At 36.4% G+C, this 21,232-nt stretch overlaps 1 protein-coding gene across 1 annotated transcript in view; it reads right to left on the reverse strand.

The window, feature by feature from the left end:
• The window catches only part of LOC140137200 (coiled-coil domain-containing protein 150-like), a 116,010-nt gene that overhangs the window by 41,301 nt on the left and 53,477 nt on the right, over positions 1–21,232 (reverse strand). Inside the window, 1 exon segment of the mRNA XM_072158852.1 lies at positions 7,285–7,454. Within this exon segment, the coding sequence (XP_072014953.1) occupies positions 7,285–7,454 (170 nt within the window).

Raw genomic sequence — 21,232 nt, forward strand, 5'->3', positions numbered from 1 at the left:
TTGTCTTACCTTGCTTGTTGCAATAGTTGATATTCATAACTCTTCTTTCCAAGTCATTTCTGTTTTTCTACAGCAGCCTGTAGCTGACCATTAGTTTGTATCAGCTCATCTAGTGTAAGTCCTAATTGTATCTTGTCTTACCTTGCTTGTTGCAATAGTTGATATTCATAACTCTTCTTTCCAAGTCATTCTTTTGTTTTTCTACAGCAGCCAGTAGCTGACCATTAGTTTGTATCAGCTCATCTAGTGTAAGTCCTAATTGTATCTTGTCTTACCTTGCTTGTTGCAATAGTTGATATTCATAACTCTTCTTTCCAAGTCATTTCTGTTTTTCTACAGCAGCCTGTAGCTGACCATTAGTTTGTATCAGCTCATCTAGTGTAAGTCCTAATTGTATCATGTCTTACCTTGCTTGTTGCAATAGTTGATATTCATAATTCTTCTTTCCAAGTCATTTCTCTGTTTTTCTACAGCAGCCTGTAGCTGACCATTAGTTTGTATCAGCTCATCTAGTGTAAGTCCTAATTGTATCTTGTCTTACCTTGCTTGTTGCAATAGTTGATATTCATGACTCTTCATTTCCAAGTCATTCCTTTGTTTTTCTACAGCAGCCAGTAGCTGACCATTAGTTTGTATCAGCTCATCTAGTGTAAGTCCTAATTGTATCTTGTCTTACCTTGCTTGTTGCAATAGTTGATATTCATGACTCTTCATTTCCAAGTCATTCCTTTGTTTTTCTACAGCAGCCAGTAGCTGACCATTAGTTTGTATCAGCTCATCTAGTGTAAGTCCCAATTGTATCTTGTCTTACCTTGCTTGTTGCAATAGTTGATATTCATAACTCTTCTTTCCAAGTCATTTCTGTTTTTCTACAGCAGCCTGTAGCTGACCATTAGTTTGTATCAGCTCATCTAGTGTAAGTCCTAATTGTATCTTGTCTTACCTTGCTTGTTGCAATAGTTGATATTCATAACTCTTCTTTCCAAGTCATTTCTTTGTTTTTCTACAGCAGCCTGTAGCTGACCATTAGTTTATATCAGCTCATCTAGTGTAAGTCCTAATTGTATCTTGTCTTACCTTGCTTGTTGCAATAGTTGATATTCATAACTCTTCTTTCCCAATCATTTCTGTTTTTCTACAGCAGCCAGTAGCTGACCATTAGTTTGTATCAGCTCATCTAGTGTAAGTCCTAATTGTATCTTGTCTTACCTTGCTTGTTGCAATAGTTGATATTCATAACTCTTCTTTTCCAAGTCATTCTTTTGTTTTTCTACAGCAGCCAGTAGCTGACCATTAGTTTGTATCAGCTCATCTAGTGTAAGTCCTAATTGTATCTTGTCTTACCTTGCTTGTTGCAATAGTTGATATTCATAACTCTTCTTTTCCAAGTCATTCTTTTGTTTTTCTACAGCAGCCAGTAGCTGACCATTAGTTTGTATCAGCTCATCTAGTGTAAGTCCTAATTGTATCTTGTCTTACCTTGCTTGTTGCAATAGTTGATATTCATAACTCTTCTTTCCCAATCATTTCTGTTTTTCTACAGCAGCCAGTAGCTGACCATTAGTTTGTATCAGCTCATCTAGTGTAAGTCCTAATTGTATCTTGTCTTACCTTGCTTGTTGCAATAGTTGATATTCATAACTCTTCTTCTCCAAGTCATTCCTTTGTTTTTCTACAGCAGCCAGTAGCTGACCATTAGTTTGTATCAGCTCATCTAGTGTAAGTCCTAATTGTATCTTGTCTTACCTTGCTTGTTGCAATAGTTGATATTCATAACTCTTCTTTTCCAAGTCATTTCTTTGTTTTTCTACAGCAGCCTGTAGCTGACCATTAGTTTGTATCAGCTCATCTAGTGTAAGTCCCAATTGTATCTTGTCTTACCTTGCTTGTTGCAATAGTTGATATTCATACCTCTTCTTTTCCAAGTCATTCTTTGTTTTTCTACAGCAGCCAGTAGCTGACCATTAGTTTGTATCAGCTCATCTAGTGTAAGTCCTAATTGTATCTTGTCTTACCTTGCTTGTTGCAATAGTTGATATTCATAACTCTTCTTTTCCAAGTCATTCCTTTGTTTTTCTACAGCAGCCAGTAGCTGACCATTAGTTTGTATCAGCTCATCTAGTGTAAGTCCTAATTGTATCTTGTCTTACCTTGCTTGTTGCAATAGTTGATATTCACAACTCTTCATTTCCAAGTCATTCCTTTGTTTTTCTACAGCAGCCTGTAGCTGACCATTAGTTTGTATCAGCTCATCTAGTGTAAGTCCTAATTGTATCTTGTCTTACCTTGCTTGTTGCAATAGTTGATATTCATAACTCTTCATTTCCAAGTCATTCCTTTGTTTTTCTACAGCAGCCTGTAGCTGACCATTAGTTTGTATCAGCTCATCTAGTGTAAGTCCTAATTGTATCATGTCTTACCTTGCTTGTTGCAATAGTTGATATTCATAACTCTTCTTCTCCAAGTCATTCTTTAGTTTTTCTACAGCAGCCTGTAGCTGACCATTAGTTTATATCAGCTCATCTAGTGTAAGTCCTAATTGTATCTTGTCTTACCTTGCTTGTTGCAATAGTTGATATTCATAACTCTTCTTCTCCAAGTCATTCCTTTGTTTTTCTACAGCAGCCTGTAGCTGACCATTAGTTTGTATCAGCTCATCTAGAGTAAGCCCTAATTGTATCTTGTCTTACCTTGTTTGTTGCAATAGTTGATATTCATAACTCTTCTTCTCCAAGTCATTCTTTTGTTTTTCTACAGCAGCCTGTAGCTGACCATTAGTTTGTATCATCTCATCTAGTGTAAGTCCTAATTGCATCACATCTTACCTTGCTTGTTGCAATAGTTGATATTCATAACTCTTCTTTTCCAAGTCATTCCTTTGTTTTTCTACAGCAGCCTGTAGCTGACCATTAGTTTGTATCAGCTCATCTAGTGTAAGTCCTAATTGCATCATGTCTTACCTTGCTTGTTGCAATAGTTGATATTCATAACTCTTCTTCTCCAAGTCATTCCTTTGTTTTTCTACAGCAGCCAGTAGCTGACCATTAGTTTGTATCAGCTCATCTAGTGTAAGTCCTAATTGTATCTTGTCTTACCTTGCTTGTTGCAATAGCTGATATTTATAACTCTTCTTTCCAAGTCATTCCTTTGTTTTTCTACAGCAGCCTGTAGCTGACCATTAGTTTGTATCAGCTCATCTAGTGTAAGTCCTAATTGTATCTTGTCTTACCTTGCTTGTTGCAATAGTTGATATTCATAACTCTTCATTCCAAGTCATTCTTTTGTTTTTCTACAGCAGCCAGTAGCTGACCATTATTTTGTATCAGCTCATCTAGTGTAAGTCCTAATTGTATCTTGTCTTACCTTGCTTGTTGCAATAGTTGATATTCATAACTCTTCTTCTCCAAGTCATTCCTTTGTTTTTCTACAGCAGCCAGTAGCTGACCATTAGTTTGTATCAGCTCATCTAGTGTAAGTCCTAATTGTATCATGTCTTACCTTGCTTGTTGCAATAGTTGATATTCATAACTCTTCTTCTCCAAGTCATTTCTTTGTTTTTCTACAGCAGCCTGTAGCTGACCATTAGTTTGTATCAGCTCATCTAGTGTAAGTCCTAATTGCATCTTGTCTTACCTTGCTTGTTGCAATAGCTGATATTTATAACTCTTCTTTCCAAGTCATTCCTTTGTTTTTCTACAGCAGCCTGTAGCTGACCATTAGTTTGTATCAGCTCATCTAGTGTAAGTCCTAATTGTATCTTGTCTTACCTTGCTTGTTGCAATAGTTGATATTCATAACTCTTCTTTTTCCAAGTCATTCCTTTGTTTTTCTACAGCAGCCTGTAGCTGACCATTAGTTTGTATCAGCTCATCTAGTGTAAGTCCTAATTGTATCTTGTCTTACCTTGCTTGTTGCAATAGTTGATATTCATAACTCTTCTTCTCCAAGTCATTTCTTTGTTTTTCTACAGCAGCCTGTAGCTGACCATTAGTTTGTATCAGCTCATCTAGTGTAAGTCCTAATTGTATCTTGTCTTACCTTGCTTGTTGCAATAGTTGATATTCATAACTCTTCTTCTCCAAGTCATTCCTTTGTTTTTCTACAGCAGCCAGTAGCTGACCATTAGTTTGTATCAGCTCATCTAGTGTAAGTCCTAATTGTATCTTGTCTTACCTTGCTTGTTGCAATAGTTGATATTCATAACTCTTCTTCTCCAAGCCATTCCTCTGTTTTTCTACAGCAGCCAGTAGCTGACCATTAGTTTGTATCAGCTCATCTAGTGTAAGTCCTAATTGTATCTTGTCTTACCTTGCTTGTTGCAATAGTTGATATTCATAACTCTTCTTCTCCAAGTCATTTCTCTGTTTTTCTACAGCAGCCAGTAGCTAACCATTAGTTTGTATCAGCTCATCTAGTGTAAGTCCTAATTGTATCTTGTCTTACCTTGCTTGTTGCAATAGTTGATATTCATAACTCTTCATTCCAAGTCATTCCTTTGTTTTTCTACAGCAGCCAGTAGCTGACCATTAGTTTGAATCAGCTCATCTAGTGTAAGTCCTAATTGTATCTTGTCTTACCTTGCTTGTTGCAATAGTTGGCATTCATAACTCTTCTTCTCCAAGTCATTCTTTTGTTTTTCTACAGCAGCCAGTAGCTGACCATTAGTTTGTATCAGCTCATCTAGTGTAAGTCCTAATTGTATCTTGTCTTACCTTGCTTGTTGCAAACTTGATATTCATAACTCTTCATTCCAAGTCATTCTTTTGTTTTTCTACAGCAGCCTGTAGCTGACCATTAGTTTGTATCAGCTCATCTAGTGTAAGTCCTAATTGTATCTTGTCTTACCTTGCTTGTTGCAATAGTTGATATGCATAACTCTTCTTCTCCAAGTCATTCCTTTGTTTTTCTACAGCAGCCTGTAGCTGACCATTAGTTTGTATCAGCTCATCTAGTGTAAGTCCTAATTGTATCTTGTCTTTCCTTGCTTGTTGCAATAGTTGATATTCATAACTCTTCATTCCAAGTCATTCCTTTGTTTTTCTACAGCAGCCTGTAGCTGACCATTAGTTTGAATCAGCTCATCTAGTGTAAGTCCTAATTGTATCTTGTCTTACCTTGCTTGTTGCAATAGTTGATATTCATAATTCTTCTTTCCAAGTCATTCTTTTGTTTTTCTACAGCAGCCAGAAGCTGACCATTAGTTTGTATCAGCTTATCTAAGTATCTTTGTAACATCAAATCAATTAGTAATTTTGCTTGACAAAACCAGTAATTTTTTACTTACTAATATTTCGTCCATCTCGTCGGAGGATTTTATCAAATGTGATCATCTGATCCACTTTCCCGGGAAACTGGCTTCCGGTTTTGAGTAGTCTTTACGCAAGTCCTAATTGCATCACGTCTTACCTTGCTTGTTGCAATAGAATTTATAACTCTTCTTTCCAAGTCATTTCTGTTTTTCTACAGCAGCCAGAAGCTGACCATTAGTTTGTATCAGCTCATCTAGTGTAAGTCCTAATTGTATCTTGTCTTACCTTGCTTGTTGCAATAGTTGATATTCATAACTCTTCTTTTCCAAGTCATTCCTTTGTTTTTCTACAGCAGCCAGTAGCTGACCATTAGTTTGTATCAGCTCATCTAGTGTAAGTCCTAATTGTATCTTGTCTTACCTTGCTTGTTGCAATAGTTGATATTCATAACTCTTCATTCCAAGTCATTCTTTTGTTTTTCTACAGCAGCCTGTAGCTGACCATTATTTTGTATCAGCTCATCTAGTGTAAGTCCTAATTGTATCTTGTCTTACCTTGCTTGTTGCAATAGTTGATATTCATAACTCTTCTTCTCCAAGTCATTCCTTTGTTTTTCTACAGCAGCCTGTAGCTGACCATTAGTTTGTATCAGCTCATCTAGTGTAAGTCCTAATTGTATCATGTCTTACCTTGCTTGTTGCAATAGTTGATATTCATAACTCTTCTTTTCCAAGTCATTTCTCTGTTTTTCTACAGCAGCCTGTAGCTGACCATTAGTTTGTATCAGCTCATCTAGTGTAAGTCCTAATTGTATCTTGTCTTACCTTGCTTGTTGCAATAGTTGATATTCATAACTCTTCTTCTCCAAGTCATTCCTTTGTTTTTCTACAGCAGCCTGTAGCTGACCATTAGTTTGTATCAGCTCATCTAGTGTAAGTCCTAATTGTATCTTGTCTTACCTTGCTTGTTGCAATAGTTGATATTCATAACTCTTCTTCTCCAAGTCATTCTTTTGTTTTTCTACAGCAGCCTGTAGCTGACCATTAGTTTGTATCAGCTCATCTAGTGTAAGTCCTAATTGTATCATGTCTTACCTTGCTTGTTGCAATAGTTGATATTCATAACTCTTCTTTTCCAAGTCATTTCTCTGTTTTTCTACAGCAGCCTGTAGCTGACCATTAGTTTGTATCAGCTCATCTAGTGTAAGTCCTAATTGTATCTTGTCTTACCTTGCTTGTTGCAATAGTTGATATTCATAACTCTTCTTCTCCAAGTCATTCCTTTGTTTTTCTACAGCAGCCTGTAGCTGACCATTAGTTTGTATCAGCTCATCTAGTGTAAGTCCTAATTGTATCTTGTCTTACCTTGCTTGTTGCAATAGTTGATATTCATAACTCTTCTTTCCCAATCATTTCTGTTTTTCTACAGCAGCCAGTAGCTGACCATTAGTTTGTATCAGCTCATCTAGTGTAAGTCCTAATTGTATCATGTCTTACCTTGCTTGTTGCAATAGTTGATATTCATAACTCTTCTTTTCCAAGTCATTCCTTTGTTTTTCTACAGCAGCCTGTAGCTGACCATTAGTTTATATCAGCTCATCTAGTGTAAGTCCTAATTGTATCTTGTCTTACCTTGCTTGTTGCAATAGTTGATATTCATAACTCTTCTTCTCCAAGTCATTCTTTTGTTTTTCTACAGCAGCCTGTAGCTGACCATTAGTTTATATCAGCTCATCTAGTGTAAGTCCTAATTGTATCTTGTCTTACCTTGCTTGTTGCAATAGTTGATATTCATAACTCTTCTTTTCCAAGTCATTCTTTGTTTTTCTACAGCAGCCTGTAGCTGACCATTAGTTTATATCAGCTCATCTAGTGTAAGTCCTAATTGTATCTTGTCTTACCTTGCTTGTTGCAATAGTTGATATTCATAACTCTTCTTTTCCAAGTCATTCCTTTGTTTTTCTACAGCAGCCTGTAGCTGACCATTAGTTTATATCAGCTCATCTAGTGTAAGTCCTAATTGTATCTTGTCTTACCTCGCTTGCTGCAATAGTTGATATTCATAACTCTTCTTTTCCAAGTCATTCCTTTGTTTTTCTACAGCAGCCTGTAGCTGACCATTAGTTTGTATCAGCTCATCCAGAGTAAGACCCAGCTGCATCTTGTCTTCCTTCAACGCTGATATTTCAGTCTGAAATGCATGAATCTGCAGAGAGAATCATATTATCAATTCAGCTCATTTCAGCTCACTTACATGTTTAAAGATGTAAGTGGCCTGGAAAATGCAGGAAAAGCAAGACAGTGAATTTGGGATAAAGCCTCAAAACGAGCCAAAAATAAATAAAAGTGTGGAAATTTGGAGTAACAAAATGCCTGAAATCGGGTCAGATGCCTACCATGCAGTTGACATCTCTTTAAATATAAGTTACATCCAGGGTTCGAATTCAGTCAATTTTTTGCATCGCTGTTTGTGCGATGCAAAAACACATGTTTGTATAGCAGTTTCCAAATTTTGCATAGCAGTTATTTTGCTATGCAAAAAAAAGAAAAATGCGTAGCATTTTGCAATGCAATATTTATATTTGCGTAGCGAATCTGCAACTTCTGTCATTGTCATCAAATCTCGGCTATAAAGCCCCCAGGCGATCACAGGTCATGCTCGAGGGCAGAGTTTGAGGGCAATTAGCAAATATAATTATATGCACGAAGCAGGATCATAGCATTTGAAAAAAAGGGTAGGCCTATACTTTTACCGCGAGGAATGAGCATTGAAAAATAATGTTGCAATTTTGCAAACCTGGGAAACGACCATAAAGAACAGCAAAAATACCACAGATGAAAAAAAAACCCTTCAAAAGCGATAAAACCAGATTAGGTCTTCAGTAAACTTTTCACCTAATTTTTGTTCAACATTATCTCGACATTATCTCATGATCCCCGTAAAAATATTGCAAGCTTCCGAAGGTCGCTGATCTTATGGTTTTGGTAACTCCCTTCACCAGGAACATGTGTTATGATTTTGTGTATAGTTAGTGTGTGCAATCGCGACATTCTCTCGCATAATTGGGGGGGGGGTAACGCTAGTAAACATAAGCATGACATAAGCAATCAACCACGACAGATTCCGCAATATGGTACCCAACATTGCTTTGTCTTATTTTTGCAACGGAATACAGCATAATTATCTTAGATGTAACGAGAATGAGCAAATACCGACTGCGTGATGTTTTTGATTTTCAGGCAATTCCAGATCATCCAGATGTGTTTTGAGGTAAATGCGACGTGTCGCGGAATTTGGCTCACAAATAGCGATGCATTGGGGAACTTTTGAGGCAAATGCGACATGAAATTTAGCTCAAATTTATGTATAGCACTTTTAGAAATTATGGGGTATTATAAGGAAAAAAAAAAAAAAAAATATGTCTTCTGCTACTAATGTTCAAACTAAGGATGGTTTTACTTGTAATGATGCTGAAACAGCCAATCAGTTTAATACTTATTTTACTTCTATTGGTAATACCTTGGCTGATAAGTTTAATAATGATGATTGTAATAATGTTTTGTCTACTGGGGATTACATGTATGAAGATTTTCAATTTGATATCATTACTCCAGATTTCATCTTTGATCAAATTTGTAACTTTGCAAACAATAAGTCTTCAGGTATTGATAACTTCAGTATTAAACTCTTGAAGATAGCTGCACCAGTAATTTGTCACCCCCTTGCTTATATTTGTAACCTATCCATGTTCACATCTACCTTCCCAAGTGAATGGAAGAAAGCAAAGGTTACTCCTATATTCAAGAGTGGTGACAAAAGTGATGTCAGCAACTTTAGGCCCATTTCAGTTCTTCCTTGTATTTCAAAGATTTTGGAGCGTGCTGTACATGATCAATTGTATAATTATCTCACATGTAACAATATTTTGAATCCATGTCAATCAGGTTTCAGGAAAAATCACAGTACTAACACTGCTCTTTTAGATGTAACAGATCATATTCTCAATAACATAAACAATGGTAAAGTTACAGGTTCAATTTTCTTAGATTTAAAGAAGGCATTTGACACGGTGAACCATGACCTTCTTATTTCTAAACTTAAATCATATGGTATCAAAGGTAATGCAATTAATTGGTTTCACTCCTATCTTAGTGGTAGATCTCAGGCAGTAAATATAAATTCTACCCTTTCAGATTTTAAGGAAATTGGTATCGGTGTCCCTCAAGGATCAATCTTGGGACCGTTATTATTCAATGTATTTGTTAACTCTCTGCCTGAGCCTGTAAATTCTAACTGTAAGTGTGTAATGTATGCTGATGATACAACTCTTTTACTTAGTTCATCTGATCCCAATATTCTGCAAATGATCTTAATGCTAACCTGAATAACATTGCTGATTGGTTCCAGGCTAACAATTTAACTCTAAACATAAAGAAAACTAAACTGATGTTATTTGGAACAAGACAAGCTCTTCACAAGTTTAACAATGTTTCTCTTGTCTATGGAAATGAACAAATTGAAAGAGTGGAAAAGTTTAAATATTTAGGAGTTACCTTTGATTCACATCTATCATGGAATGAACATGTAAATTATTTATCTTCTAACATATCTAAGCGTATAGGAGTTATTCAGTAGAGTAAAGCAATACCTTCCTTTGAAAACTGTCAAAATGCTTTCGCTTGAAGCCCTTGTCTTTCCTCATTTTGACTACTGCAGTTCTGTTTGGTCCAATTTCAGTGCCTGTCACAAAAATGAGCTCCAAATTTTGCATAATAGGCTAGCCTGTGTTTTGCTCTCCGCCGACATCAGAACTTCAGTAGACAATATGATGAGGGACCTGGACTGGGTTAAACTTAGCTGTAGATGGGAGCATCAATTACTTATTTTAACTTTTAAATGTCTCACACAAATTGCTCCTGAGTATCTTTCTTCTAATTTTACCTTCACTCATTCTACACATTCTAAATGTACAAGGGGTCAATCTCAAAACAGCTTGGTTGTTCCAATATGGAAAACCTCTTCTGAAAGAAAACTTTCCTTTACAGATCTTCAGTTGCTTGGAACAAGCTTCCTCCCAATCTTCGTATCAATTTTAATTCAATGAGTTTGGGTGAATTCAAAATGCAATTGGTCTGTAAGTTAAATTGTATAATAATTTGAGCTCAACAATGCTGCATTTTGTTTTGTATCATGTTTGGTTCTTTTCATTCTGTATAATATATATTTCTATCTTGTTATTATCATGTTCATGTATATAGAATTATAATCAGGTCTTCCAGGGAGACCAGTACATTTGTATTGATGGAATTTCCTGAATAAATAACGAATAAATAAATAAAAATAGCGATGCATTTTGGAAAAGTGCATAGCAGTTGATGGAAATTGCATCACAAAATGCGATGCGATACCATCGAATTTAACCGCTGGTTACACCACAGTAATTGTGCCAATATTATTTAAGTTTCTTTTCCTTCCAAAAGGAGATACATCTTTATAATGTGACCCATCATATCAAAAGGAACGATACACTTGTCATATGAAAACGCCAAGGTCTAGCATTCTTTTTCTAAAGTTATCAAGTCTTATGATGTCTATTTTCTTATGTAATTTAAGCCCCTTTTAATTTTGTGTTAGCTTGAAAATGCACCCAGAATATCAAGAGCAATTTCCTACCATACATGTAAGTAATTTTTTTATACCCCAAAACTAGTTAATTGCATGATACATATATGTAATATGATCAAGGGAATGAGTCACATGTCTAACCCTGGTCGAAAATGAGTTTTACATATGTTTCTAACAAGGACATTTAGAGCTGTTGCTGCACAAAACGGACTATTAGTATTATCTTTCTTTAGCGAACTATATTAGTTTAAAATGCTAAAAAGCTCACAGGTGAAGTTCAGATCTGTAAAACTAAAAAATCTTACACTAAAAGACACAATTTCCTGCTTAATTTTAACACCAGGTTTTTTTTTTAAAGGTACATCCAAGCACTATGGGTTTTATCTGACAGTGAAAAATATTGCAATTATTGTTTGCAATTATTGTTCTATCATTTTCTATATTGTTCTATCATTTTCCATAATTTATATATATATGTTTTCTGTTTTGCAGCATCATGAAAATAAAGTGAGTATGAAAATTGTGTTTATTGAATTCAACCTTTCCTAGCTTTATAGGTTACATTAGTTGAATTCATGAATTAGATGATTAACACTTATCATCCAAACACAATGCTCATTTAAATCATGGACGTACTAAATTGAATTCAACCTTTCCTAGCTTTATGGGCTAAATCTGGAAAACTGTTAGGCAATAGTCGACGCAAATGACTGCCTAGTGCCTGCCCATGTGGTCGTGGGAAATGTAATGTTGTTTAGATGTTTTCATAGATGATTGACACGTTATCATCAAAACACAATGCTTATTTTTAAATTAAATCATGGATGTACTAAATAAGAAGTATGTCCATGTTTGACGGCTTTTAACTTGTGGGAAATTAGTTCTACAACTAGAGTCAACAACACCAATTTCAACCCCCTTTTATTAAAGACTAGCAGGAGACCCGCTAGTTGAGTAAACGGCAGCGGTTAGTAAACAGGAGTGGTTAGTAAACATGGTAAATGCGGTGATGATAATCATGGTGTCTTAGATTATTCATCCAGTAGAGTAATGATCATGTTAGCTTAAACATAAGTTATCCAGACCTGTGATAATGTTGGTAGGCCTACTCACTCAATCCCTCAGATTACTTTTGAAACAGCTCGTGACAGAATGATTAATTTTAACTTCCCAACAAACATAAAACATTAAGGTTAGTAGAGGTTGCTATAGAAAACGTTTCAATTCCGGGTTATAATAGTATAAAACATACATGTAAGAAACAGGTTTGAAAGTTGCTGCAAAACATTTTAAGCGATTCCGTATTTTTAAATAGCTAAACCTATATCTTAGCCAGGATTTGGGGCCGCAGAATTCCCAAAATGTGTACTTTCACCCACCCCCTAACATTTAACCTTTGCACAGTTAATGACTAATTCGGTCCCTGTTGGCTACATTTTAAGATTCCCTCTGAAAAGTGGACTTTTTTTGCAAATATGTCACCCAATGACCCCCTTTTGCATCAGCTTACACCCAATGATCCCCCAAATGGCTTCAAAGTCTTTACTTTGACCAAGTTTCCAATTCCGAGGGGACACAACCCCCTGCACCGCGACACAATGGTGCTAGCCGTGGCCATTCAAGAAGGTGGCGAGTGTGCCCCCTTTCCCAAATTCCTGGATCCGCCACTGTCTTACAGAAGAAGTCAGTCACGCACACCGACATCGCCCGGTTAATAATTACATTATTCAACCAGAGACACTGAAATGAATACATGGGATCGATACACGTAAATGTGCTATTATGCACGATTGATATTCAGACGATAAATCTTTGGATACCGGGGTGGAAAATGATGAATATCTCCCGTAAATGATTTCGTATAAAGAAACCAGATGTGGCACATCGTCATCATCCCTATATCTTCGTGTTAAAAATTGCTGTGATAGTACAGCGAATCCTCTCGTTTTTTAACAGCTACGCATCGCGATTTTGTTCGAAATAGGCCGAGCGACTCAGGCTAAGCATACCATGACTATCATATGAGATACCACAACTTTCTATATTCTACACATTATTACGATTTGTGCATGCTCTAGTACCCCATATGATGTTTCTATTACAAGAAAAAAAAATTTCTTTTCAGGTAAAACCAGGGTTTTGTTTCCAGTACACTCACTCAAAAAGCAAATTTAGTCTCGGTATTTTGATATAGAATACAAGTTTTATGCTCTTTCCAAGCACCAGAGGAGCTGCCCTAGTGAATCCAGCAGCCTTTGGCAACAGAATAAGTTTATGATGAATTCGCGCGAAGCGAGCAAAACAAATGTGCCATATTGAAGCTTAACTGGTGAAATATCGTGCAAAAGTGGAATAAATTCGCGCAAAAATTGACACGTGTCTGAAATGGCCAAATATGAAGTTTATTTGGTCAGAAACCCACATACGGGCGTCAACATTGGGCCCCAAGCAAAATATTGAATGGATTTATCCCCCATCCCCCAAGATCTATGCCTATGCTGATGAAGGGCTCGGTGTGGAGGTGATCACTGGTGATGAGGTGCGCACATTAGGCCTACATGACATATTTTGCCGATCTTGCACAATTATTAGTTCTTTGTCTGCATCAACAAGCCTGGCAAACATCATTGTATAGGCCCAATATAGTGTCCCAACCGGCCCAATAGGCGCTATATGAACTTATTGTAGTTTTTATCTCCTCTCTCACTCTCTCCACCCCTCTTTCTCTCTCCCTCCCTCTCTTCCCCTTCTATCTCCCTTCTCTTCCTTTTTTCTCTTTTTCTCCTTTTTGGGGGATTGCCAGGGGGGTGTCCCACCCCCCTACGGCGACGGCCCTGAGTGGCAACCGTTATATGGAGTAAGGAAAAGAGGAAGACCTCAAGCTAGATGGAGAGATGAGCTGGTCAGTTACCTGGGAACAACAGCCTGGACAGGAATTGCAGGAGACAGGAGAAATTGGCTGAATTTGGGAGAGGCTTACCCAGCATGCAAGCAGTGGGATGATATGGTTGATGATGATGATGATGATGATGATGATGATGATGATGATGATGATAATAGTAGGAAAATAAGTAAATCACTGATTCATTTTTGTCATTATCATAATATATCAAAGTAAAAAAATTAATGGAGATACACCGAGCTGTTTTGCATTACTGCAGTTTCAGTTTAATCGTCAATGCAAATAATAAAATTACAAATACAAAATACAAAAGAATTACATTGACGCACTTTGCGTAAAAAATGCATTTGCGTGCGTGTATAAAATGTACGCACACAGTGACGCGTAAACGTTAGTGTCGCGCTGCGACCTACATGACAAGATTTTCATCAAATATGCGCGTGGAACATATATAAAAAAATTAAATTAATATTTATTTAATGTTGGGTTAAGGGTAGATGAGGTATTTTTGGTCGAAAAGCAACCTAAAAATCGATTTTCATTGTCTAGATCAATATATTATTGAAAATTAACACCTTGATGTTTTGCAAAAGTTCATTCTACAAATCGTATACTTTGCAAACTTGCTTAATTTATTGTTGTTAATTAGTTATGTACGTTTTACAAAAGTGTTGTTGTTTCAGCCCTCTTTACAACGTAACTCAAGAACCGCAGCACCTATAAAAGTATATCTGTGATATTTTAATTCTTCTACACGCTTCGCTATGAATTGAGCAATGCAGTTTTTGCCAAAGCTCACTGCCATTCGTAAGATGCTGTGAACTACCAAATCACAACAGTTTAAAATAATTAATAACCTTAAAAGTATTAATCAAATGATTTTCAATGTTCAGACGTTTTGCTTTGTCATCATTTGGAACTTTATATAAAGGCACAACAGAGAATTTGGGTATTCCTTTTGTTTTTTTCGTGCACTCGTCAATATGTTCACTCAGTTTGATTTGGCGAGTGCTTGGATCCCGAATTTGTTGTTTATGAACTCTAATGCGAGAACAAAGTTTGTCCCCTGTTTGTCCAATATAATTTTCATTACAACCATTACATGTCATAACACATGTCTCTGACGATCTCCCAATACACACTGGTCCATTTACTATGGAGGAACTGCAAAAAGGTCTGAGCAAGCTCAACAAGTCAAAAACACCTGGTCCTGACAACATACCAGCCATTGTTTGGAAAAACCCACTCTTCCATCAGCAACTGCTTGATTTCTGGAATGAAACCATGAAGGGAAATACGCCAAAAGCCTTGTCAAGATCCACAATTATACCTCTCCCGAAGAAAGGGGATCTTTCACAACCATCAAATTATAGAGGTATCACACTGTCAGCACTTGCTGCCAAGCTGTATAACACTATGCTGCTCAACAGGATTTCTCCTCATCTAGATCCTATTCTCAGACGTAACCAAAATGGTTTTCGCAAGGGTAGATCAACCACACCACAGACTCTAGCCCTTAGAAGGATAATAGAAGAGCTTAAAATCTCAAAGAAGCAGGCATATATTGTGTTTGTTGACTTCTCAAAAGCTTTCGACAGTGTTAACCGGAAGGCCATGCTGCATATTCTTCATAATTATGGGATCCCTCAGGAGATTGTGAATGCTATTGCAATAATGTATGATAATCCTTCAAGTTTTGTACAAACAGGTGATGGACCAACTGAAGAGTTTCTCTCTACTGCTGGAATCCTGCAGGGTGACACCTTGGCCCCTTACCTTTTTGTGATAGTGGTAGACTATCTCCTCAGACAGTCGATAGACACTGACAAGTCCAAAGGGATTGACATCATGCCCAATAAGACGAGCAGAGAGAAGAACAAGTATTTAACCGATCTTGACTACGAGACGACATCGCTTTAACAGCTACGTTATCACAAGATGCCCAAGATCTTCTGTCATCTTTAGAAGATGCTTCCGCCAAAGTTGGCCTCTTTCTCAATTCCAAGAAGACAGAATATATGTGTAAAAATGGAGATAAGAACCCAACTCCAATCCTTTCTCGGGATGGCACACAACTCAAGGAGGTGTCGGACTTTAAATATCTTGGTTCATTTGTTGCCGACAGCAAGAAAGACTTTCTGACTCGCAAAGCTCAAGCATGGAAAGCTTGCAACAAACTGCACACCATCTGGCAGTCCAACATATCAAGAAATACCAAGCTTGCCTTCTTTAGAGCCTGCATAGAGAGTATCCTCTTATATGGAAGTGAGACCTGGACAATGAAGAAAGATCTTCAGGACCGTCTTGATGGTACCTACACCCGGCTGTTGATGAGGGTTGAAATATATCCTGGCGTGAACATAAAACCAAAGCAGAGATCTATGATGGTGTTCCACAGGTGTCCTCCATCGTTGCTCAACGGCGAGCCAGATTTGCAGGCCACTGCTACCGTGCAAAAGACCAAATAATTTCAGATGTCATCTGTATGAGGCTTCCACGAACATGTAGAGGAAGAAGACCATTCAACTACATCGATTGTGTGGCAAGGGACGTCAATCAAGAAATTAATGACCTCCCAAATCTGATGGCTGATAGAGATTCCTGGAAAAGAATCGTAAACTCTTTCTCGGATGCGTCCGCAAGATAGATAGATAGATAACATAAACAAGATTTTTACTCTTACAATTCATACTTTTCTTTATTTCAAAAGACATGCCGTTTTTGAAAGTGAAGTTGGAACATTCAATAATGTGAGCGCATGTCCCACATCGTTTATCTTTACACATTGTGCTTCCGCCATTATCTTTGTTATTAAGTGCGGCTCTGGTTAGTAACTTTTTAAGATTTGGAGTTTGGCGTCTGCTCATTATTGTTATCAGTAAGAACTTTAGACATTCTTTCACTCTTTTTAAGCATATGAATAGAATTGTTGACTACATTACATATATTGATGTTATTAGGATTGTATGAGTGAACAAAAGTTAAAATATTCTTGTTTTTATCATTTTTGGATTTTGGAAAAAAGAGATCTTGTCTATTAATTCTACATGCTTTGTCAATACCAATATTAATCACCTGAATTGGATAATGTCTGTCAAGAAGCATTTGTTTCAACTCTGTAAGACGTTGGTGTTTTAACATTGTCATTAGAAACAATAGTGCATATTCTTCTGGCTAAATTGAACGGAACATTTGTTTTGATATGTCTTGGATGACATGATCTGAAGTCCAGGTATTGATGTGTATCGGTAACTTTATAGAAAATATCTGTTTCTAAAAGGTTATCTGAGTTGATTTGAACGGTGATATCAAGGAAAGGAATGTTAGAATTACTGGAATCTGTTTTGAATTTAATAGAATTGTGAAGATCGTTTAAGATTGAGACAAAAGTATCAATATTGCCCATGTCGTTATTCCAAATGATGAATCAGTCATCCAAGCATCTAAGGCAGTTTTTCTTGATATACGAGCTTGTAGCTACACTCATAGATGTTTTAACATTTTCATATAAACGTTTCTCGATAAATCCCATAAATAGAGTGGCATAACTGAGAGCCATTTTTGTACCCATAGCAGTTCCTCTTAATTGTTTATAGGTATATATATATATTTATATACCTCATCTAAAGATTCCCGCCATCTGATTGGTTAAAAGAGCGGGCATAGTTTTGACTATGCCCATAAAAGTAACTATTCCCGGGCATAGTTCTGCGTGTGCGTTGTTCCCAGCGTAAAATGATATTACATGCACGCGTTAATATTTGTGGCGCTATAATTACGCCGGAAATCGCAGATTGTAATATGTGCCGTTCGCATTGAAACTATTAATTTCTCTTTCCAAAATCGATGCTTTTAACCAAATAGATGACAAGAATCTTTAGATTTGGTATATAAAACAAATATTGACTGCTTTTTATTAGGGCATGGTTAAAATTATAGGCCGCATGGTGATCTCTAAACCATGACTATGCCCTCGGCTACGCCTCGGGGCATAGTCATGGTTTTGAGATCACCTTGGGCCTATAATTTTAACCATGCCCCTCATAGCAGTCAATATTTGTATAATAATTGATAACACAAGAGTTATATCAGTTGCAGCAAAAACCTAATTTTTATATTATATATAATTTATATATATGTTTTGCAGCGTCATGAAAATAAAGGGAGTAAGAAAATCGTGCGAACACAAAATTAATTGAATTCAACTTTTCCTAGCTTTATGGGTTAAATCAGGAAACCGTTAGGCAATAGTCGACACAAATAACTGCCTGCCCATGTGGTCGTCGACCTTGCCATAGTCGAATTTTATTAAAAACATGTTATTAGGCCTATTAGTAATGATGAACCCATTTAGTTGAACTCAAAATTATACTGATGTTTATTAAAATCTAAGTATTCAATAGTAAAATGAATTAAAAATGAGTTAAAAATATCAGATGATTAGTGACAATAAAAGTAATTGAATGCAACATTATCTTGCATAATTATAATGGCTCACTTTAATACTGAACAATTCTGATTTTGGAATCTACCAAGCAGAACTTTACCCCGGGACTTTGCTCTCTAAAAACACACTGTCAAGCACACTTGTTAATCAGTCCATTAACCACAAGTACTAAGCATGGTATAGTACAAGACGCGCTAGATGTTTGATGAGAGATTAACTTTCACTTTTAACAAAAGCGCCGCAAATACCACAGATAGTTGTGTACGGTGTAGTTAATGGTAATGGCGCGGGCCCGGAAGATTTAAACCATAGCGAGATATGGGCGACCAATCACAAGATCCATTTAAAGATGCATTACATAATGGCCAATTTTAGTTAGGCCAGAAATTGGCCTAACTCTCCATAGAGTCCTGTGTTAAAAATCTTAACCGCAAGGCAAAGTCAGTAGTCCACTACTAACAGAGGGAGTGTGGTGACTGAAAAGATCAGATACAGAAGTGAAAATCTATCAGTTGCACACAAATCAATATAAATCAGAGTTTTATGCTTAAATGTAATAGCCAGAGTATGCAAAATGGGCAAGTGGACTACGGAAAAGTCTAATGTGGTCATGGGAAATGTAATGCTGTTTTTATGTTTTCATAGATGATTAAGGGATCTAAAATGGCGTTTATTGCGTTTCGACAGTATTTTTGTGGGACATGAGAGCACCTCAGACCTATCGAATTGCATTCTGAATCTGAAGCATGTCTTTCTGATATCAAATAATTTTCATTTTTGAAAATCACAATATAATACAAATTTTATGACAAATTATAAAATTTGATATTTTTCACATTTTGATATATAACAGTCCTCGAAGTAAATTATATAAATCTAATGATATATTCTTAAAGTGTATGTAGCAGGGAGGAAAAGCCGACGGTCAATTGAAAATTTTGACCTTTCATATTGAAGATATAGATTTTTTTCCCAAAAAAACCTAATTTTTTTTGGTGTTTTGGGAAAAAAAATCCATATCTTCAATACGAAAAGTCAAAATTTTCAATTGATCGTCAAATTTCATCCCACCTACATACACGTTAAGTATAAGTCATCAGATTTATAAAGTTTACTTTCGAGTACTGTTAAATATCAAAAATATCAATTTTAATGATTTGCCATAAAATGTGTATTAAATTGCGAATTTCAAAAACCAAAATTATTTGATATCAGAATGACATTCTTCATTATTCAGAATGCAATTCGATATGTCTGATGTGCTCTAATGTCCCAAAATAAATACTGTCCAAACGTTCATACCCCAGCCCTTAACACTTACGAGGTGCGGTCAAAAAGTTTGTAGAACTCGATATGCTACTTTGTCGCACGGTATTGAATTTGGTCTCATTTGAAAGCTTGTTCCTTCACAACATTACTGCAAAGATATTAGATTTTTGTATCACTGTATGTGGGCAGGACACTCTTCAGAGGAAGCCTACCTCCATGAATTCACAGGTACTACCAGAAGTGAATACAGGGTCATTATGGAAATTTCTCTGGACGGCGGTGAAAACTCAAATGAAAGTTAACAATGTACAGTTGCTGTAAATGGTAATGAAGTCCTTGATATTCAACAGCAACGAAATAGGTCTTAGAGTTCAAGAATGGAATGAGCATCCTTGAAGATCATTCAAGGTCCAAAAGACTTGCTGACATCACCATTAACGATATACGTGCTGGTACAGTGGCATTGATAATGAATAAAGAGCCAAAAAGAAAGATGAGATAGCCACAAAATATGGCAACTCTGATGAATGTGTTTTCAACATTAATCCATTAACATTGGGTATTCCATGGTGTCTTCTACATGGGGTTCCAGAATCTTAATGTACAAATTTGATACCAATTGACATATTCAGGTCAACACCTTCTATACACTTAGAATGAGGACCGAGGCAAGTTTAATCTATATGTGGCTAAAGGTGATAAAAAATACATTAATCACTGGAATTACGAGAACATTAAGTGGAAGCACCTGGATATCCCACCCCTAAGAAGATCATCACTCGGTCACCATAGTGCAAGGTCTTCATCGCTGTTTCTGAGATCCATGGAGAGTCTGGATGATAGATCATTTGCCAAATGAAAGTACAATCATAGGCATATATCATATAATTTTGATAGCAAAATTGAGGCAAGCCATCATGTGGTGAAGGTTGATGGTAGGAATGTGGCTGTTCTCGGATTGTGTCCTGTACGCTATTCTTAGTTTGTCAAGCTGCCATTCACGACAGAGGGGTCAGTTAACTAAAGTAGCCACATTGTGGTTCAGGCATGGCCTCCAGCTAGTGAAACCTATTTTAGAATTTTAAGTCCTAGCTTCATAATATCAGGTTTGCTGGTGATCAATGCTGGTGATCCTTCACTGAAGAGTGGCTCAAGGAGCTATCGGAAGACTTCCATTTTGTTGACGTACATAGAAGGTTTCAAGAAAAATTGCGACGGGTGCATTAAGGTTTGTAGTGACCATGCTCAAGAGTGAGATAGCAAGAATTTGGCTAGTACTCTTTCAAGTACCTTGTTCTACAAACTTATTGACCGCCCCTCATATCATCAAAACACAATGCTCATTTATGGTAGAAACATCGGATACGGTGTACTGCACAGATTTGGTTTAAAATGATACAGGATGTGTAGTTGGATGAGAAAAACTTGCCTGCCAATTTTTAATTTTTGCCAACAAAGCATTTAAAAAAAGTTATGCCATTTTTTAACATTAAGAAACCCCATTGGTTTTGACACTAAGCCTCGTTCACTAAAATTGGTAAATATATGAAAATGGATACTATGTTTAAATATTATTTTTCCTCATTTATATTCCATTTATAGAACTGCTTTTGGGATCTTTTAAAATGTTACCAAATAATTTTAGTGACTTTTTTCCTTTACAATGGCCAGTAATAAAGGGATATTTGAAGGTAATGTTAGTACTTGCTCAAATTTTCTTGAATTGAACTAAATGTAGAA

The sequence above is a fragment of the Amphiura filiformis genome, chromosome 17 (assembly GCF_039555335.1).
Source record: "Amphiura filiformis chromosome 17, Afil_fr2py, whole genome shotgun sequence".
NCBI lineage: Eukaryota > Metazoa > Echinodermata > Ophiuroidea > Amphilepidida > Amphiuridae > Amphiura > Amphiura filiformis.